Source organism: Panthera uncia, chromosome D4 (assembly GCF_023721935.1).
Source record: "Panthera uncia isolate 11264 chromosome D4, Puncia_PCG_1.0, whole genome shotgun sequence".
Classification (NCBI taxonomy): domain Eukaryota; kingdom Metazoa; phylum Chordata; class Mammalia; order Carnivora; family Felidae; genus Panthera; species Panthera uncia.
Window position 1 is genome coordinate 64946322 of NC_064807.1, and position 22985 is coordinate 64969306.

Consider the following 22985-nt stretch of genomic DNA (forward strand, 5'->3'; position numbering starts at 1 on the left):
TATATATATATATATATATATATATATATATATATATATATATATATTCTTTCATTTGAAAAATGTCTAGCCCATCAAAAAACTATTAAGTAAAATATGTAATATAAAGGAAGCACTTACAAAGCCCTTAATATGCATCAGGCACTGTTCTAAGTTCTTTACATGTATGGTATTCATTTAATCCTAACAATAAATTTGTAAAGGAAGTTATATTATCCTCACTTTACAGATGGGGAAACTGAGGTACAACAGTTCAGTAATTTGCACATGTTTCTCCTTACATAATTCGGTCTGTAAAGAATTCAGAAACAGCCTGCTTAGCGGTTAGGGGTACTATATCTGGAGCCTGACTGCCTGGATTTAAATCCTAGCTCTGTCACTTACTAGCTGTGTGACCTGAGGCAGGCTACATAGCCATTCTGTGCCTCAGTTTGTTCATCTATGAAACTGGGCTAATAATAGAGCCAAACTCTTAGGGTTGTAAGGATTAAACTGGTTAATACATGTAGTGTACCTAACATGGTGCTTGATACATTATAAATTCTCAGTGAATGTTAGCTGTCATTGTTACTACATATAAACTCCTTTAAAACAGCTGTGAGGTGCCAGAGTGGCCAAAATGAACAAATCAGGAGACTATAGATGCTGGAGAGGATGTGGAGAAACGGGAACCCTCTTGCACTGTTGGTGGGAATGCAAATTGGTGCAGCCGCTCTGGAAAACAGTGTGGAGGTTCCTCAAAAAATTAAAAACAGACCTACCCTATGACCCAGCAATAGCACTGCTAGGAATTTACCCAAGGAATACAGGAGTACTGATGCATAGGGGCACTTGTACTCCAGTGTTTATAGCAGCACTCTCAACAATAGCCAAATTATGGAAAGAGCCTAAATGTCCAACAACTGATGAATGGATAAAAAAATTGTGGTTTATATACACAATGGAGTACTACAGGGCAATGAGAAAGAATGAAATATGGCCCTTTGTAGCAACATGGATGGAACTGGAGAGTGTTATGCTAAGTGAAATAAGCCATACAGAGAAAGACAGATACCATATGTTTTCACTCTTATGTGGATCCTGAGAAACTTAACAGAAACCCATGGGGGAGGGGAAGGAAAAAAAAAAAAAAGAGGTTAGAGTGGAAGAGAGCCAAAGCATAAGAGACTCTTAAAAACTGAGAACAAACTGAGGGTTGATGGGGGGTGGGAGGGAGGGGAGGGTGGGTGATGGGTATTGAGGAGGGCACCTTTTGGGATGAGCACTGGGTGTTGTATGGAAACCAATTTGACAGTAAATTTCATATATTGAAAAAAAAATTAAAAAAAAATAAATAAAAACAGTTGTGAGGGAATGAGACTTACCTATCCTTAAAGCATCTGAAAAAAGGTATTTTTTCTATACTATTAAAATCTGCAGAATAATAAATAGCAATATAATTGGATTTCTTTGTATCTGTATTTCAAACCATAAAATGCTCAGAAAATTTGAAAAATTGAGCTGAGCTGACATCACTATAATCTAATAATATCATTTTTATATATGCCCTCCCAGTGTTTTTTTTAATAGGTTTATATTTCTATGGTATAATAATTATAGCCTACATCCCAGTTTGTTCTGTCCTTCTCACTTCACATTATATCATATACATTTTTCATATTGCTTTGATAATCTTCATAATTATTCATTCTCATTATTGTCAGTATTTCATCAAATGCTATTTTTTTGTTATTGTTATGTATGTATGTATGTATTTTGAGAGAAGGAGAAAGAGAGCGAGGGGAGAGGGGCAGAGAGAGAGAGAGAGAGAGAGAGAAAGAGAGAGAATCCCAAGCAGACTCCACGCTCAGTGCAGAGCCCGGCATGGAGCTTGATCTCATGACCATGAGATCATGACCTGAGCCGAAATCAAGGGGCAGATGTTTAACTGACTGAGACACCCAGGCGCCCCCATCAGATGCTATTCCTAAACATTCTGTTACTACCAAACACTTAGGTTACTCCAGCCACTGTGTGTTGAAAGTGTTTTTGAAAAGGAAAAAATATTTGGTGTAGAGAGGCATGGAAAGCACAGTGTGGTGTTAAGTTCTCAGGCAACTGTCATCTAAAAAGAATGATAAAACTGTACACATAGTTCTTTTGGAAATTTGTAATTAAACTTACATTATGACTGTTGGATTTATTATTGTCATGTTTTTACAATAAGAGGAAATGTTTTATAGTAAGGATTTAATAAGTTAATCTGTGTCAAGGAGTATAGTGTTGATAACAGTGTTACTGTTACCAACTATTGCTATTATTTATATGCTATATGACTGATTTAGGAAGGCTTCAGATTTTTTGTCCATTGTCTATTTTATGTTTTAGATACTTGTATTTATCCCTGCTACTAAGAAGGGTGTGAAGCAACTTAAAATAAAAACATATGTACACAGAGCAATTGAAATAAAAGAGGGCGCCTGGCTGGCTCAGTCGGTTAAGCATCTGACTTTGCCTCAGGTCATGATCTCACAGTTTGTGAGTTCGAGCCCCGCATTGGGTGAGTCAAGCCCTGCTTTGGGTAAAACATGAGCCCTGGGTGAGCCCCACTTCTCTCTCTCTCTCTCTCTCTCTCTCTCTCTCTCTCTCTCTGTGCCTCGTTCGCTTGTGCCCTCTCTCTCTCTCTCTCTCTCTCTCGAAAATAAATAAATAAATAAATAAATAAATAAATAAATAAGAAGCCATATATCGGAATAACAGAAAACAATGTGGTAAAAAAGACAATTTTTATATCTCTTTTTTTTTTTTAACTTTTGTTGTTTTTAATTAAGTAGTCTCCACGCCCAACATGGGACTTGAACTCATGACCCTAAGATCAAGAGTCGCATGCTCTACCGCCTAAGCCAGCCAGGTTCCTCAATCTCTCTTCTCATTTCGTATTATGTCATGAGCATTTACTATTTTATTAAAAATGTTTTAAACATGGTTATACAATTGTATCATCATTTCTTTAACCAAACCTCTAATTTTCTTTTTATAGTTAAACTGTTCTCATTCTACTAATATAAAGTGTGATACAGTGAAGCCATTGTATGCAAACCCTTGCCTGTGTCAATCCTTATTTCCTGAGGCCAGAATCCTGGAAGTGGAACCAATGAGTCAGAGTACCTAATAGGTTTCTGGATGTACATTACCAAATTGCTTACCAGAAACATGAAAGTTTGAATAATTCAAAACTTATAACACTGTAAGAAAATTACTTTTAAAACATAGATAGACTTTTTTTATTTGATTGATTTATTTTTTAAAGTTTATTTATTTTGAGAGAAAGAGAGAGAGACAATGTGAGTTGGGGAGGGGCAGAGAGAGAATCCCAAACAGTCTCCGTGCTCTCAGCACAGAGCCTGATGCAGGGCTTGAACTCACGAACAAAGAGATCATGACCCAAGCCGAAATCAAGAGTCGGACACTTAAACCAACTGAGCCACCTGGGTACCCCAAGATTACTTTTTAAAATTGAGATATCCAAAAAAGAGAAAAAAATAAGAGGGGAAGAAAGTATTTTAGTTTCCAACATACTAAGATAAACATTCTTTAGTTTTCTTTTTTAAGACTGTAGTTCTGATCACAGAATACAGTAAATCTTTTAAAAAGAATTTCTCACTGCAATTAAAAGTAGCTGCTAGTATGCAGAAATGGTCCCTAATCAGATAGTTCACATAGGTAGATCAGAATAAGCATTATAAAAGATGGTGTCAGGAACAAACTATGGATAACACACAACAACTTGGATAAATCATGAGGGAATTTTGCTGAGTGAAAAACATTAACCCCAGAAAATTAAATACTGTATTATTCCATTTATATAACATTCTTATACTTTTTTTTTCAATGAAGTAAGCTCTACACCCAACGTGAGGCTTGAACTCATGGCCCTGAGGTTAAGAGTCATATGGTCTAAGTGAGCCAGGAGGTACCCCAAATTATTTTCTCTTACATACCTTTTTATTTTTTTTAATTAAGTAAGCTCTGCTTCCAAAATGGGGCTTGAGCCATTTATAAACATTCTTAAAATGATAACATTATGGAAATTGGGAACAGATTTATGGTCACCCAGTTAGGGCTGGGGTTGCAGGGAGGCATAGGGGAAGTTATAAAAGGCTAAAGTGAGGGATCCTTGTTATGATGGAGATGTTCTGTACCTTGTCTGTATCAATGTCAATACTGTGGTTGTGATATTGTACTCTAGTTTGACAAGGTGTTACTGTTGAAGGGAACCGGGTAAAAGGTACATGAAATCATTCCGTGTTATTTCTTACAATGAAATGTGAATTCAAAATTGTCTCAAAATATAAAATTTAATTTTAAAAACCCTGAATTTAAAAGAAAACAGAAGAGGGGCGCCTGGGTGGCTCAGTCGGTTAAGCGTCCGACTTCAACTCAGGTCACGATCTCACGGTCCGTGAGTTCAAGCCCTGCGTCGGGCTCTGGGCTGATGGCTCAGAGCCTGGAGCCTGCTTCCGGTTCTGTGTCTCCCTCTCTCTCTGCCCCTCCCCCGTTCATGCTCTGTCTCTCTCTGTCTCAAAAATAAATAAACATTTAAAAAAATTTTTAAATAAATAAATAAATAAATAAATAAATAAATAAATAAAAGAAAACAGAAGACAATTCCATGGATTCCATTTCTGTGGAACCCCAGTGGTTTCATGGAATGGTAAATTAGATTTAGGAGGGATCTTATCTCCCCTAGTTTAGTGGCTTGTGATCTGTGACCACTGGCCTATTGGATCTTCACAGGTAAGAACAGAGATTTACAAACTATTTCACCATTTTCAGGTCTCATAGATATTGCATATTTGCCCGATAAAACTATCCAAAAAAACCCACAAAATCTGAAGCTCTTCACTTCTGTGTGAAATTATTTTATCTCATTTGATAATACTTTTTCTAACATTAATTATTGGTAGTTTATTTGGCGTTGATTAATAAAAAAATGATAATATGAATTATTACTTGTAGGTGCTATTTTACTGACAAAATCTTTTAAAACATGAGCTCCATGTGGAAAGGGCATCGCAAATGCACGATTTATGGTGGAAATGAAAGCAACAAACAAAGATTGCTAAGCACTGTGTTAAATGCCTTCAGAATGCTTATTTTAACAATTATGGGATGTATGTATTTTTATGTCTCTTTTAAAGGTGGAAAAACAGATTCAGAAAGGTTACATGAACTTGCTTGGAGTCACAAAACTAAGACGTATTAACTCTGTGATTCAAATCTACGTCTTTCTGATTCTAAAACTAGCACCCTTTCCTTTCTGCTTCTCACATCCTACCCTGTGTATGACTCTCTTCTATGGTGTCACCAAAAACGTGTCCTGTAGAACAGGAGCATTGAAATGTTTAAAATCATGCATCCTATTAGAAAAAATTTTTGAGCACACTTCCTAATATATTTACATTTATTAATGATATATGTACAGCTTTTACTAATATATACATGGTAAAGCATAGTATAAAAGGAAATTAAAATAAATGAGAAATATAATTTGAAGTCCCAGGTGCTCTTAAATACTCCCTTGGGTGTGTGTACCCCACCACGGAGATCACTGATCTAAGCCAGTACTTCTTGTAGACTTTATCAGAATCACCTGAGGCAAATTTTATTTTATTTTATTTTACTTTATTTTATTTTATTTTATTTTACTTTATTTTATTTTATTTTATTTTTTAAAGTTTATTTATTTTGAGAGAGAGTGTATATGTGTACATGTACACACACATGAACAGGGGAGGGGCAGAAAGAGAGGGGAAGAGAGAGAATACCAAGCAGGCTCCCCACTGTCAGCGCAGAGCCCAGTTCGGGGCTCCATCTCACAAACTCACAAGCTGTGATCATGACCTGAGCTGAAATCAGAGAGTTGGATGCTTAACCAACGGAGCCACCCAGCTGCCCCCACCTGAGGAACCTTTTAAATGCATATTGCTGGGCTTCATCTTAGCTCTAACCAATTGGACTCTGGGGGTAGGGCCCTGGAATCTGTATTATTCACAAACTCCCCAAGTGATACCTAGCCCTTCTGCAGTTTGAGAACCATTAATGTATCCTCTGCTTGACACCCTTTCATTATATTTGGGAGTAATTATTACATTATTACATTCCCTTGGCTTTTGGGCTAAATATCATTAATTCTTGAAGTTGTTTCTTACTTGTTTGTTTATTTGTTTGTTTTGAGAGTGCAAGTGGGGGAGGGGCAGAGTAAGTTGGGGTGGGGGGCACAGAGGAACCGATGAAGCCTGTGATGACAGCAGAGAGCCCGATGCAGGACTCAGACTTTCAAACCATGAGATCATGACCTAAGCCAAGTCAGCCGCTTAACCAACTGAGTCACTCAGGTGGCCCTTAAAGTTGTTTCCAATGTGACAGTATCCAACCTTCCACTTCAACAGATTTTGTCTCAACATCTAGTTTGTCGGAACCGCACCTTTTCCCTGTAATTGACTTTAACGTTTCAAATGTGGCTTAACTTTTAGTGGTTTAGAGTGAGCATAAAGAACCTCAGTCCTTCTGTAGGACGGATGTCAAAAATTTGAAGAAGAATATAAGAAACAACTCATTCTAAAAACCAAAAAGAGTGAAAGAAAATGGATATAATTAGCTATCTGTAGAAGTCACCCCAGAAAGTAAATGACTGTAAGAGAGAATTCCTGAGTGTTTGCCACAAAAAATGGTGGAGGGTCATCTAAATATGGGCAGACCCAGATTTGCTCCCTAAAATCATCTGAAAATTTACAGGTCAATTTATAGTCTCCTTCTCAGCACTGGACCAGAAAAGGCTGCTGTGGTTCTAGAAGACTCTTTCTTTTCCTTTGTTATTTCATGCTGGATGTTAGGCCAGGTGTAGGGCTGAGCACGAGTGTATTTAGGATTCAGTATAACCCATTACTGCTTTATACCAATATCCAAGTATTTGCTGAGTTCTTACCTTGAAAGAGGGCTGGATTTGGCATCATAAGAGCATTATTTGGGTGATATCTGCCCTTCTACTCTGTGACCTTGGGCAAGTTGGCTAGCCTCTCTGAATATGTTTCCCAGTCTATAAAATGAAGGTGATAATGTCTGCCATAAACCATTCCTAGGGATTGAAAAGCTGAATCTTTTCAAGAAATTCAAGTGCTGCATGGGAGGGACCAGAGTAGGTGGTTCTTGACAATAAGCAATTTCACTATTTCTTATATTCTTCTATGATGGATATTTGTGGCAACCTCTTTCTTCACAGGTAATCCAAATCTAAACTACATGGCGACTCATATTAAATTTACCACATGTTCTCTGTGAAAAAATGCAAAACAAAGAAAAAACTCTTAGAGATGTTTGTTGCAGCATTATTTATACCAGAAAACAACATAAGTCTCCAACTGTAGGAGAATGGTCAAATTTTAAGTCACCCATAAGATGAAATTATGCGGCTAAGTATTGATGAAACATTTATAATGCTACTATAAATATTAATGAATAGCTTTTAATGATTTATTTATATAATACTATTTCATATATATAAAAGTACAATACCCTGGACTGTCAATAATTTTATTCTGAGTGCAATAGTGCTATTTTCTAAAATATGCATGCATAGGGGCGCCTGGGTGGCTCAGTCAGTTGAGCGTCCGACTTCGCCTCAGGTCATGATCTCTCCCGGTCTGTGAGTTCGAGCCCTGCGTAGGGCTCTGTGCTGATAACTCAGAGCCTGGAGCCTGCTTCAGATTCTGTATCTCCCTCTCTCTCTGCCCCTCCCTCATTCTCTCTCTCTCTCTGTCTCTCTTTCTCAAAAACTAAATAAGCATTAAAATTTTTTTTTAAATAAAATATGCATGCATACATTTGTCTTAAAAATTGCCACAGGTGCTTAAATACGTGAAGTTTTAAGGAACAAGCATAACATTTGGAAACATGACTATTTTTCATGTAAACCAGAAGTGTTTAAAAGATTATTTTTTATTTATGTGATATACATGTATATGTGTGTGTATGGGTATATATGAATTATCCTTTGTAGCTTGCAGTAGAATGAATGTATGCAGCCAGCGTTTATAATATTAAAGGGAATTTGAAGTCTGCAAATGATGAAGAAATAGTGGTTTTCTATGGTAGGATATTAAATGTGTTCTTTGTTCTCTCTGCTTCAGGTGCTGATAGTCTGCAGCACGGGTTTGGCTGGGATTATGCTGCTCAACTACCAGCAAGATTACACAGTATGGGTGCTGCCTCTGATCATCGTCTGCCTCTTTGCTTTCCTAGTCGCTCATTGCTTCCTGTCCATTTACGAAATGGTAGTGGATGTATTATTCTTGTGTTTTGCCATTGATACAAAATACAATGATGGGAGCCCTGGCAGAGAATTCTATATGGATAAAGTGCTGATGGTAAGTATTTCAAACGCCCTCTACTGCTTTAGAGGTAAACATACTAGTAAAAATATTTTGCAAAACCTTCTCCATGTTTAATTCCTGTTATATGCAGCTGAGTAATTTAGAATTAAACCTGTAGGGCTCATGAATGAGGTTAGTCTTGGGGAAATCAGGGAAGAAGGAAGGTCCTCTTGGCATGGATGAGACCATATATATACACCTAGCTAGAGCAATACCCATTAATAGTCCTGAGTTCACATTATTTCATACTGCTCCCTCCCTCTCTGCAATTAGATGGATTAGAATTGACTTCTTACAACCTGAATTTTAGTCCTTGAATTGGAACATTGGACCACTGATGTCCTAAGTGCCCTTTCTTGAAGTGGAACTCAAAGACAAAAAGTCTTTATTTCTCCGGTGGTAGCACCTGCCTATATTTTTCCGTCTACCACCTTTCCAAATAGTATTGCTGTCAGCCCCATTAGAAGTCATTATCCTAAGTATGCCAGGCCAAACTGAAAGTGTTTTGTAATGAATACAGATTAACAGACTCAGGACTGATAGATTATATACTGTTTTCCATCAGTCAAGATCTGAACTTTTACACAGATATTATATTCCGATTCTTTAGTTATCTAGCCTCTGCAGCTTCCCTGTATTAGAATCTCAATTAAAAATTTTAAAACTTTAGAAGCTATTTAAATGATTCAAATATTATTATCAATGTCAAATGCTCCCAAAATAAGGATGCTTCTTAATAATAGTACTTTGCCATTAAGCTGTGAAATATTCCTATCTGAAGAGTAGGTAATATTGAAGGGTAAACATTAGACCTTGAGATAACAAGTCCTCTTCCAGGAGCCTGGTTTATCTAGTTAAATATAAAATAAATGTGTTAATAAATAAGATAGATTTTTTTTTTCAGTTGCAGAAATTTCAAATGATTTAATGGACGTATTGGGTACTGATTATCTCTTTCACTGAAAACACCATCAACTAAATTTTGGACATTTTCGTAATGTCTAAATTATATTTCTAACTGGTTGTTTTCATAATGGAATTTGACTTGTGAGCATTCCATCTCCCTTCTGATTAAGACATTTAGAAGAAGAATTTGGGGACACCTGTCTGGCCCAGTTGATAGAGCAGGCGACTCTTGATTTTGGGGTTGTAAGTTTGAGACCCATGTTGGGTGTAGAGATTACCTGAATGAATGAATGAATGAATGAATGAATAAATAAATAAATAAATTTTTAAAAACTTAAAAAAAAGAAGAGGGAGAATTTGTTTTTTGTGTCTTAAACCCTTGATCCAGAGCAGAGTAACAAAAAATACTTTTTTCTTCTTTTAGTTTTTTCAGTAAGAATGATGAGGATACTTAATGGAGAAGTGCTCCATAAACTTGGACATGATAGAAACATTTCTGTGGGGCATAATCCCATTTTAACTACTTTTGACCACAGGTTCTGGTTGTTACTTCCTGTCTTCCTGCTTTATGGAGTAATTTCAAAGCCAGATAGACATTTTTTTAAAGTAGCTTATTTATGGTTGGGTAAAAACAGTATTCTGCGCTTAGTGGAATCAATGCTTTCTTTTACCTGCTAGGGCTAGTTTAAAGAGAGGGCTTATGGAATAAAACGCTCTTGTTTTTCTGTTTAACCTTGATATGGAAAAAGTCAGACAACAAATAGAACAATAATCTAAGTATGAGAAAACAATCTTTTAAGAAAGCATTAGGGATTTTCTCTTCCAGATAGAAGTAACATTCTCTCTTTGAGCTTAAGTGAGATTGTCACAATAAATGGATGGAAAAAAGATGTCCTAAAGGTGTCACAAGTTGCAGCCCATGTGCACAGATTTAGCAGCTGTTGTGTAGTGATACTAAATATTATTCACTGCTCTGGTTTTAGGCCATCCGTGTACTGATATTGAATTAAAAATGTCAGTGTTCCTTAGAATTCATCTGCCAACCAAAATCTGAAAGGACCTAAGAATTTATGCAATTTGGTCCATATTTTGCAGGAGTTTGTGGAAAACAGTAGAAAAGCAATGAAAGAAGCTGGTAAGGGAGGCGTTGCCGATGCCAGAGAGCTAAAGCCGATGGTAGGTGGAGATGAGGAGGTGACCGCCCTCCAAGAATTTCACTTTCACTTCCTCTCTCTCTCTGTTTTCACTGACTGCACTTCTTCAGGAGAAGCTTTTGTTGTCTGTATCACACAGGATGTGCTGCTCTTTCTGTTTGTGTGTTTACCCATCACTTGGATGGCAGAATTCTTGTCACAACTGAGACCACCTTCTGTAAAAGTAAGCTGAAAGGAACAACATCTGTCTCAGGGCTTATCACGAAGCAGGGGCTAATTTTTGTCCCTAAAGTAAAACGGCCATTTCTGGTTTTGGGGGTTTTTTTCTTTTAATTTTTAGCTGTATATGTTTGGTTTTCAATGGAATGAACATTTGGTTGTACACTTGAAATGACAGTTTGATTTTTATCATTTTGAAAAGTGATACTAGCAATTCCTTTCAACTTGCTAAAATTCACATTCCCCACTTTTTTAATATTGGTTTGTTTCTGTTGCTGTCTTTTACCCTTTGCTGACTTTTTCTTCTGTTGCCTGGATTGTACTTTCTTTGTTTCTTAAGCTGTTTTTCAGTAGCAAACAAGATTACTCCATCAACACTCACATTCCCACTCAGTAAAACAACCTGGTCTTCTCTAACCTCAGCTTAATTGTGAGAAAGGTCAATGATCTCTGGTCAGTGATATGTATGTATATTCTAAGTACTCTACTTTCATTTGGGGAAAAAAGGCAACTTAATCAGTGTAAGAGAATCCTGAGTTGCTTTTGCCACAGATACTCTCACCTCTGCATAATGACAGATAACCCTCACATATATTTGTGTAATTACTGCTTATTTTGCAAATGTATTGTTATTAAACAGCATGTTATCTAAAAATATTATATAACTGCCTACGTCCTGAAACAGCTAATTTTAAATAATGTGCCTTCTGATTGCACGTGATGTCCCAAAGTGTGAGATGAAGACTCCTCTTTCTTACTAAACTATAAAGTTTAATAAGTGGTTGATTTCATAGGTTTCCAACTTGCATAAAACAAGCACGTTTAAGTATATAAGAGTAAAGGAAATGGGTTTGTTTGAGGTTGGCTGGTGGGGAGGCCATATTTATATGCAAAATAATTGCATATTCAACCTAAATTAAAACCTCAGCAGAATGTTTAGATATAAATTCTCTCCTCCGTAACCCCCTCCAGGGCCTATTTTGGTGTTGCTGTTAATAGCATTAATGATTGTCAGAGTCAAAACTTCAATGTTTATTTCCCAAGGTACAGATCACTCTAATGGGAAGTCAAAGGATGTAGAACTCTTAGTTTTAAGTGTGCACCAGCCAGAACTCCGTTGAGTGGGCAAGGGGCACCATCAGCAATCCCCCTGGTCTGACTTCTTGCCTTCTCTACCCCCCCTTTCTGTATACCTCCTACTTGACCCTGGCCAAGGGGGACGGTAGTGAAGATTCTGCCGACCCTCTGGTGGCATGGTTAAATGAGGAAGGCTTCCTTCTTGCCACTGTTTGTTTGTCATACGTGTTCAGTAACTGGCTCCCAGTGTAACTTAAAAAGGTAAAATATAAAATCTTTAAAATGTGAACTACCTTTGCCCCCCTTTTTTGTCTTTCCAGTGATTGACACTTCTATTAAATTGTCAGTCATAATCATTTTTAAAAAGGGAGAAATATTTGGAGGTCTTGACTGGCTTAGTTTGACCATGAATTGGCACATATTTCTGCATTATCCTTTAGTGAAGGATACAGTGTGGAAGACGAGAATACAAGTATGCTGACTCTTACCTAAACCTCTAATTCGTAGGTAATGATATAAGGAGAAATCCCCAGGTTATGTGGCATTCTACCAGAAGCCAAAACTTTAGGAAGATTTTTTCCCCCTAATATTGCTTTCAGTTTTAAATTAATGCCCCTTAACTGAAACACTGCTTTAAAATCTTCATTCATTTTTTGCTTTTGTTTTATGTTGCTCATCAGCTCATTGCTTGCAGATTAATGGTAAAACCCTCCACTATGTTTCCAAATATATCTTCTATGTGCATTGTGCTTCTGGTGTTTTGGACATTATAGCATTTGGTCCCTAAGAATGGTATTTTTTTATGCAGTTTAAAAACTTCCCGGGAGAGAAGCTGAGATGTTGCTTACAGAGTAAATATTTTAAGTACATCAGTACCTCTGATTCTTATCTCTCTTTTGCATTAGAATGGTAAGAGTTGACCCTGCTACCACTATGCATCTTGGATGTGTCCCTAAATAATTCTCTGAGAGATTCTTCGTTAAAACTTGGGGTTTGGTAGAAATCAGGATTGCTAACTTGTCTTTGCCTGATTTAATTCACATGTTATTCCCTTAGATAAAAGTTCTGTAAAAGCGCCATACCCATTTAGCCGTATCTGTACAATCTGCTGTTAAGTTCACTTGTTTATCTTCTTTCTTAATCGGATATTTTAATTTAGGGTTTACTTTTAGCCTAGAGAATTAATGTTCAGGAAAGTGAGGTTTTAAATTTCCCTTTTGACGAGGGATCATTGAATTAAATATAAGTACTTACAGTTTTCCTCTTGGACTTTTTTTTTTTTTTTTTTTTTTTTTTTTTTTTTGAGAAAGAGCCTCACTAGTTCAGGACACTCTGAAGGTCTGTGAGGTCGTCCTATAAATCTTTGAAAATGATTTTAGAAAGATTTACCAAATGTGATGTTATAGAAGTTTAAGAAAGAGAACTTCCGGCCATCTGCTTCAACAGGAAAGAATTTATAGAGGAAAAGGAAAAAAAAAAAACCTGAACACTGTAACAACATAGGCCAGAGATGTATTCTCTGCATATCTCAGAGATTATCCAGAAGGAAATGTGACTTTCTTTAAATTTTTGTTTTTTTAATGTTTACTTACTTTTGAGACAGAGTGTGAGCAGGGAAAGGGCAGAGGGAGAGAAAGACACAGAATCCAAAGTAGGCTCCAGGCTCCTAGCTGTCAGCACAGAGCCTAACAGGAGCTGGAACTCACAGAGCTGTGAGATCATGAGCTGAAGTCGCTTAACCGACTGAGCCACCCAGGTACCCCTGACTTTCAACATTCATAGGAATTGCAGCCCCTGGAATATAGGTTCGCGCAAAAGGCTCTCAGTCCCATTTTGCTTTGTGGCCGCTTGTGACCATCTGTGTACTTGTAACATCATTCATGACCTCCTTTTAATGGTAATTGTCTAAGATTATACTCTGTATGACTTTGTTTTCTAGGCTTCGGGAGCAAGTTCTGCTTGAACCTAGCCGACCGTTATGGAACCCATTGACATTCCAAAACAATATATACACATAACTATGTATTTGTGTGTGTGGGTGTGTGTATATATGTATATGTATGTGTGTATATATATGTATATGTATATACACACACACACATAATCAGCCAAAATCAGAGAAAAGGAACAGGGATTTAATACCTTTTTTATGCTTATTTTTGTCAAACATGTACTCCTTTCATACGGGTGGCTTTTACAAGGCAACTGCCGTCATTTAATGTTTTCAATTGTAATTGTCTTAATGGAAATGTTAAGATTCATATCTGATTAACATTTTTAATAACTTAGAGGAGATTTTAACTTTAGTTATTTAAATGAGATAAAATTATTGTACCGAATTCTCTGTCTAAAGTTTATTCAGGGGTGATTTCCCTGATGTGTGCATAAAATCAAGATCTTATTTTACTGATGCATAAGTCCTAGTGGGACGAGACTAGGCATATGCTTTCAGATAAATAAGGAGTTACTCCAATCAGTTTTCCCCAATCAAAGAAGCCATGTCATTTTACTTTTAGAAACATACAAGTGGACTCAATATGGGAATTTTCATAATCTCTCATGCATTTGTCAGCCAACATTAAAAAGTAACCAACTCCTCAGGTATTTGTAGTTTACCCTAAGCTTCTATAAGAGAGTAGGTTAAAAAGAAAAGGGTAGATAATCTTTCTTATGCAAACTTTGTTCTTATAGTTTGTCTTTTCTTTCATTTTTTACTTTAGTAGCATCCTCCACACATTTGTGTGCCTGATTTGAAGGGAAGCTGGGGCACCCAGCGAGTTTAGCCATTAAGTTTCTGTGTATTGATTTGCAGATTAAGTAATGCTGGGAGGAATAAAGAAGGAAGGGAAACTTGGAACACAAAAGCCTTGCAGATTCCAGTGCTTGGGCTTCTGCTTCTAAGGAACTTCAGTGGCTTAGGGCTAAATGGCCATTTTATTCAAATGCTATGAAATCTGAAAACATACTGGCAGGTGCTCCTCTCCTTGGCAATTCATTCAGTATCCAGATTCTACAATGTTTAACTGAAGAATTGGTTATGTTTTGATCCTAAGAGTCGAACATTCTTTTTGTTTGGGGATGGGTTTGGGGTTTTTTTGTTTCTTTGTTGTTTTTCTTTTTTTTAATTCCTAAAGCTTACCAGATATGAATGGCTAATATTCCATTGTTCTGCTTATTGTAATGGTGAATGCTTTAAGAAAAAAAAAAAGTGTAATTTGCTAAGAATAATTCATGATCTGTTTATGCGATAACTCCTTTTTGTTACAATTTTTTTAAAAAAGGCTATTTTTGTTAATGTAAAGTAAATATTTCAGAGCAAATTTTTTAAACTTATTGCACTAAATACAGGCTCTGTACAAAAAAAAAAAAAAGCCTCAGCATTTTATCATTCCATGGAAGAAGAATCTTTTGAAAGAAAGCATTGCCTCCTACCAGAATTAGACAGTGAATTAGACCGGTATGATGGAAATGCATACAATTAATGTCACTAGGGCTTAATAAGCAGCTGTTTGCTAATGTGCTTCCTTTCAAAGGGTTAGACCTTTAAATTGCTGCAAAAGGTAAATTGTATTTTTTTTTTTTAAGTATCCGTGTTCTTTAGCTAGGCTAAAATTTGCTAAATGCCTTGGTTTCTTTTCAAAGCTCATGTAATATTTCTGATTTTTCAGAATATTTGCAATAAGAGTCTGGATTTTTAAAAAAAAAACAAACAAAAAACCACACACACACACAGTTAAGAGCTCATATCTTGGCAAGACCTGGGAAACCAACATTGTGAGACTAGCTATTTTGAAACAATAATTCTCCAGAAGTTAACATCTAACATCGCCAAACGCCAAACGGTATCATTGTACTCTTTTATATCATTTGAAATGGAATAAATATAATTATGTAACTAACAATTTTCCAAATAGATGAGAGAGCAAATCATGTAAGGAAATTCAGAATACCTTCTGTTTCATAGCCACACAGATTTTGGACATTAAGAAACATTGGGAACTAAATTTAGGATTGGAAAAAGTTTGGAAGATGAGTATCAAAACAGAAGACATTCTAGGAGCTAGCTATTCTAGGAGATGTCCCTCCAAAGTGACCTGATGGAAGTCTTGAATTTGGAAATTAGGTTCTACTCACTTGGACATCCCAGCATCATGGACTCTTGCTGCTCCCTGTTCCATTTGCTCGCAATCTCAGCTATTTGGAAGCCACCAGGAATGCTTTCTAATTATCATTTGCAACTAGAACTGTAATCAGAAAGAAATTTTGTATTTTTGTATAACTTGATTGTGTGCCATTTTATATAACAGGTCCTGTTTTACAAATAAATTTCGTTTTACTAACATTGTGTTTAGAAATTATGATCTATGTGTAACCATGTCATTTGAGTTCCAAATTAACTGCCAGGCTGTTTTCCCTGAGTGAATCTGTGTGCTGTCTAAGTAGATATATGCATAGGTGCATATATGTTACCACAGGCACACACAGAGAGATGTTTAATATATAGAATATCACTCTCATATGAGCTTCATTCCTTGATACATTTTATAAAGCCTCACAGAGGCTTTTTAGCAATATTTAAATGGTTTGAGGTTATGTTTGGATATTCCTGCTGCCTCTTTCATTCATTGTGAGTCATTCTTCAGCTAGCTATGGGCCGCCTTATTGCTACTCGCTCACTGCCTCCATCTTCTGCCCAAGTGAGAAGAATAGATGAAGAACAAAAATTATCTGTGATATGTGGTTACCTGAATAATTTTATAAGCCATCGACTCTGTGTTGTGGTTTTTGTCTTTTTCTGTGATGGATCTTCAAAATTGTGTTCAGTACTTACATCTCCAGAGTTCTAGTTAGGGTCCTCTATTGTAAATGGTGATCGTGGTGGCCGGAGTATCACTGTGGGCTCTGCCATCAGAAAAAGCCTCTGGTACATGATTTAGACTTTCTAGGCTCCCGCCTCAATAGTAAGTGCTGCTATAATGTAGTATGGAAGGGAGAAGGTTACATTTCGGTGTAAGTCCAAGAAACCTATGTTCTAATGGAGGCTTAACCAGTGCGTTAGGTAAACATTAGGAATTTAGCTAGGGTGTTGAGATTACATAATCCTTGCATGGATGAGCAGAGCTCAGAGCAGGTTGTTCCTTTAAACCATTTAATGCAGTGCTTAATGTTTAGGATTAGAGCTTCTATCCTATCCTATAGCACGATTAAGTCCTACGTTACTGCAGTTTAAGTAGCTTAACTGTGTGTTGGTACCCAAACTTTTTCCATATTGGTTGGGGAGGAGGCACTCATTGTTATTTTTAAATTATGCTGGAAATAAGTTCCTTTGTAGAGATGCTCCCTTACTCTTAGGTATTTTTTTTTCTTTTTTTTCTTTTTTTTAGCAAAGAACATTAAGTTGCTGATTCCCAATACCATTGATCTTGGTATCTGCCAAGGCTCCTTGTCTTTCCAGGGCAGTTTCAGGATTTCATCCCAGTAAGGGTAGTGAGGAGATGACCCCTTCCTTTATCCTGGTCCTGAGCTGTTGCTTTACATGAGAGTAGTGCTTCTCCCACCAGAACTGCAGGCACCAAATATCAGGCCATATCAGTGTCTCCAAAGCTTCAACCATTTGCACCATGCACCAGCACTAGCTAATAAAGGCCATTTCAAGGGGGTCCCCCAGGCCACCCCACCTGCAAAATAGAAATAATGGGGTCCATTCCAAAAATGGAGCTGCCAATTATGGTGACTTGAACATTCTAGTTTATCTTTGGTCAGTAACCTTCTCATTTGAATTTCTGGAGTTTCCAGTAGCCTTAAGGTAGCCTATGAGAAGTTTCCTTCAGAAAACACTTTAAGCTTTCACCTTTCGATAAGTTCTCTATTGCTTTTTTTATTGCTACTTAAAAAAAAAATTCTCAGAGTCTGGAGGCTTATCAGTGCACCTGCCACAGTTAATTTCTGTATTCTTTTCATACATTTCATCTGACAGATAGGAGTGCACTATAACAGCTTGCCTAGAGTTAAGATGTGGTCCGTGAATATATATTAGAAAATTGCAAGTTCAAAAGTAAATGCACATAAGGCAGAGATTTGCATATTATAAATTCACAGCATAGAATTCCTTTTGCTTTAAATGCATATTCATGCATCTTTGTGTACTAAGGATGCATATTAGCCCTTTTGAAGGGTAGGTACTGTTCACATACAGTGGCCGCTTTTGAAATTAGCTCATCTTTGATTAGTGGCACATAGCCCAAATTTTGAAACCAGGACCCTTGAGTGTGCCAAGAGAAAAATCTAGAGCTAACAAACTTAACAAACAAAAAACTAAACATGTTGCATACACTTGTCAATTTAAAATAGCACACTTTCCCCCATTCAAACTTCATAAATGTGAGCCAAATTCTTACTCTACAAGTTTTAAGAGGAAAATTTTAATCCAAGATTCAAATCTTTTAAAGTGTCTTTCTTATAGAAAGCTTCAATGCAGAGTTTTTAAATTTGAGAATTTCTGTGGAAAACCTTTCTAGGGAGATACTACAGTAGCTTTTCGTCCTTCCCATCTTCATGATTTTTATATGGATAAAAAAAAGTCAAACTTATGTTTCAGTTTCAATATTGCATGAACAATTACCACTTTTGTAAATTACATGGGCAACATCTAAGTTTGATATTTTCTAAAGGAATTCATTAGTAAATTTGTGGAAAAGATATGAAATTACTAGGAACCAAAATATTAGGCTATTTTATTCCATTTTGATACTCAGTTTTACAACTAAAATGATTTCCTGAGGAAAAAAATACTCCAGGCCAGGTCATTGAGAATAATAACGCTTTTAGGTTACTCAAGGTCTAGTCAAGACCTAGCTGAATATGAAAGCATTGTAATTCCCAAATGTTTCAGGAAATTTTGACTTTTATTTGCTAAGACCTGAATTTAATATTTGATATTCATAAGCAGGTTCTTAATCTTGTGAGAGGACTGTGGGCCCCTTTGAGAAACTTATGAAAGCAATGGACTGCCTTTCTCTCAAAGGCACATAGCACATTTATGAACATTTAAAATGGTAATCGAATTTCAGGGCCCTCAAACTGCCAGCCTCCACCCCACCATCCCCTTAGGGCCTCGTGCACACAAATCAAAGGCTGCTCTAAAGTTGGTTTGATAACATGTTTTGAAATAAAGTAATGATTAGGACTCCACTAAAAATACTTTTAAGATGGCACCTACCAACTTCTGACCTGGAATCATTTGTGTAACTTAAGACTTTTCATTTAGTACCAGTTTTGGAAATAGAAACCGCACTAATGTGAAAAGTAACAAAATGGTCGACACTGAATCTTCAAGACAGTGAGATTTCTTTCCTTGGAGGTGTGATGGTGTGTGTGTTGGGGATGGATTTTGGCAAACTACCACATTATTTGCCATGGATGAGAAAATCCAGACAGTGAATAAGGAAGGAACCCTTATAATTAGCCATCTACAAATTATTGATTGATTCTTTTTATTGTTGCTCAGATACGACAAGTGTTATCAGTAGATCACTGTCTAAAAATATATCAGTCATCATGACCAAGAACAATTGAAGATGATGAAAAATTAGCAAACTCATTTTAGCTCATAGTTGACAAAGTTTTAGTGGAAAGTTGGAGAAGCAGATGCTGGGGATGGGGAGGAGGGAATTCAGAAGTTGTTTTCCTCCCCACTTAAATCGGGGAAGTGTTTCTTGCTTTGAGTGTTTTCCAGTCACCCACTAGAGCAGCTTCTGACCACTCTTCCAATGAGACTGTGCCTTCACTCCCCACACCCACCCTGTCTTGCTTCTTTAGGGAAGCACGTGGATTTCTTCACATCTGCTCCATACTATTAGGTAGGGGTGCTGTGTCTACATGGAGGGCCCTCAGGGCCCTTAAAAAAGCACGCAGAAATCCTTAAAGGAGTTTGAAGTTCTGTTAAGGTTTGATTCCAGTGAGTCATGATTTATAGTCAGACATCAAACCATTACCTACCTTTTCAAGCTGAAGAAAGCAATGGAAATCTCATAACTGGCTGGAGAAGAAAGGAGAAAAGTCAGCTCCCTACCCCACCCCTCACATCCAGAAGAGCTTTAATGAACCTTCTACAGTAGCAAATGGAGAGACCATGGGTGGAAATTCCCATATCGGGTGAAAAAGGGCCTGAGTCCAGTGTAAGTATCTACATTTGATATTCCTTTTGTCGTAGATGTGTATAACTTAGAATGTTCTGATCTTCACCTCTGAATCTGATTCACCCATCCTGTCAGATAGAAATATAGTTTGAGTTATTTTTTTCAGGAATTTGTGTTAAATCATTCCGTGTGAGTAAAAAGTAGGCATGGAACAGAAGACTTGACTAAATGGGCACAGAACTGAGATGATGCTACAGCCAGCAGCCCACGGACCATGCCACCTGCCACTAGAAAATGTGAGCACTCTCTTTATTTACCATGTTGATCATCAGGCCAGGATTCCTAAATGGTATTAGATACCTCACAGGAATGAGACAGTAACAGGACAGCTTTTGGGGGCTGATGATCTGAGACAGAGACTAGTAAGTTGTCCCTGTCCTCTGGGCTCCAGTAGTCTGTACTTGGAAGTTCTTTTTGGCTCCTCTTGGTTTTTGCTAGATTTGATTTTCAGAGACTTGGCATGGGGAAATTTACCTTTCTTCTGTGTTGACTTAGTGCTTACTACAAGGTTATGTGGTGTTGTTGAGGTTTTCTGACTCCTTCCCTTTTACAAAAGGGTACCGGCAGCTCCGTAATAGAAAGAAGTTTCAATTATACTGTCTCAGAATATTCTTGACCACTGAATGCACTTTAAACAGGTCTTGTAACCCCATGAGGTAAGTTCAGTGGGTTGTTAGCTGATTTGATTATAAGAGGAAAAACTTTACAACTAACAAACCAGAAAGGTGGGGAGAAAAGTGTGGAAGGCACCTAACAAAATGACAGGGGCTCTGGAAAAACAACCAAAGACAAATGCATATCTTCTGAAGACCAAAGGCCCAACTCTAAGTACTTGCTGGCACAACCCGTCCAAACTTCTGGAGTTTAGAATAGAGCCCCTAGAATAGGCAGCCAAGCTTTAAGACAAGTCAGTGCAATAGGGACCTGCTATAGACCTCTCAGGCTTTGAGCCTTCACATCGTGTCAGGCCCAGCCCAATGTGTGGGGTGATAGGAATACAAAACACGCATCAGTGTGTCCCTATTTCTCACTGCTGTGTGACACAGCATGAGAAGTATGTTGTGGTGCCGCATATTTCTCAACTTGCTGCCTTTTTTGTCTTTGTCTTTTTCTTTTGCCATTGCATCCTATTCCATAGTGTCAGAATGAATTTTTGTACCATGTCCTGTCTGTCCATTATGAACTGTAGGATCACAGTTCAGCCTTCCATGAATTCCGTAGTTCAGGATCCTTTACCTTAGTGTTATTTTGAGCTTTTTCTTATCACAGTGTCATTACACTGTATTCAGGTGGGGAAACAAACATGTAGGTGCTTGAACATGCCCCACAGACACGGTGGTAGCCCAACTATTTGTGACTGTCATTATTGACACAGTGCAGACTTTACAGACAGAGCATGATGCTCTCAGAGGACTTTAAAAATATGTATATTAAGCAATTAACTTTCTGGAGTTATCAAATCTTGCTGGGAAATTAACTTCCAAGAGCTCTGAATTGGATGAAATTCCAGCTGGCTTCAGAGTACAATGAGCCGATATGAAATGGAGCTTTGAAATGTTTTTCTTGTGCAGAAATATGAAATAGAAAAAAGTGCTGATCTAATGCTAAGTTTTCTCTGTGTACTGACTCAGTTGCCAGAATTATAATGAAAACTGTATTTTAGTCTAACAAATGTATAGAATTTTTTATGTAATAAATAAAATTTTATAGGAAAGAATGTCATTGTGTACTGTGTTGGAACACTTTCCCATGACCAGGATGGTGATTAATAGTAGTGTAAGGGAGGAAAATAATCCCCCCCCCCTTTCTGAGTTCTTAGCTGAGACCTCCTTAAGAGAAGACAGATTAATGAGAAAAACACGCAGAAATTTATTAACATGCATACCTCATGTATACATGGGAGATGCCCAGGGAAAATTGAGTAACTCCCTCAGGTGGCTTAGAATTCAAGCTTAAATACCATCTTACCAGAGAAAGACAAGGGGTGAGGTAAGCCTCCTGGGGAACAGGAGATGATTTTTAGGAAAGATGCGTGGGCCCTTGGAAGAATAGAGGGGGAGGTGAGATAGTTTGTGAGAAAGTTTGCCTGGGTGTGGTGTCGACTTTTTGTCTCCTGTGATAAGAGTCAGTTCTCCCTGGTTAATGAACCTCCCAAGAAGGGACTTGACGACAGTCCTTTGGAGGATCTGTCTTTAGGCAGATAAGGAGAGTTCAGAGAAAGCCTCTCCCTGCATCTACTCTTTTTCGGGTACCTACATGTAGCTCAAAATGATCAATATACCAAAGTGGCATTTGGGGGTAGCATGTTTTGAAATCCTACCGTCCTATTTTGGGGTGGCATATTCTACTCTTCAATAGAAAGTGATCATGGGCAACATCTTGGCTTCAGATTAGGTCCTTATGCTGCAAGGGTGCCCCAGAATTTCCAAGCTCTTCCTTTCTAGCAACTTGCAGCATGTCCTAGGATCCTTGAAGTACAAAATATAAATGTACTACAAACTAAAGAAGTACAAAGTTCATCCACTGCCCGGTGGGGCTTGAGTCTGGGCTGCCATTGCAGCTGAATTAAGTCATTAGGTAGAGTAGAAAAAAGCCTGTTGGATAACATTTACCAGAGAAAACACATGCACCTGGTACGGTGCCCTGCCCACGAATTGAAACCTGGATCTGTGCTAAGTTAGTGGGTTTGCGAAACTCTGGTGTGCTGAAATTTATGCTGTGCCCCGTGAAAGTTTGGAAAAAGTCAAGCTCATTTAAAACTAATATTTTATTTTATTTATTTATTTTTAACAAGGCTTCAAGCCCAGCACAGAGCCCAATGCTGAGCTTGAATTCACGACCCTGAGATCAAGAGCTGGGCTAAGATCAAGAATCGGACTCTTAACCGACTGAGCTACACAGGCACCCCATTAACCATGTTTTGATTGATACTGGGGACTAAGGAAGGGATGTTCGTAAGTGGAAGAAGACTGTTTTCAATAGCAATAAACCTCTCCTAATTTGTTTCACAATGTTGGCCT

At 37.4% G+C, this 22985-nt stretch overlaps 1 protein-coding gene across 3 annotated transcripts in view; it reads left to right on the forward strand.

Annotated features, from left to right (window-relative positions):
- Window positions 1-22985, forward strand: part of SLC44A1 (solute carrier family 44 member 1) — a 201708-nt gene that overhangs the window by 141463 nt on the left and 37260 nt on the right. The window contains exons 14-16 of one of the 3 annotated variants that reach the window (XM_049627330.1): window positions 8169-8405; window positions 10413-10493; window positions 13707-16107. In XM_049627330.1, coding sequence (XP_049483287.1) covers window positions 8169-8405; window positions 10413-10493; window positions 13707-13730 — 342 coding nt within the window. In that variant the 3' untranslated portion in view covers window positions 13731-16107. The other 2 variants (XM_049627322.1, XM_049627340.1) reach the window with 2 other exon arrangements.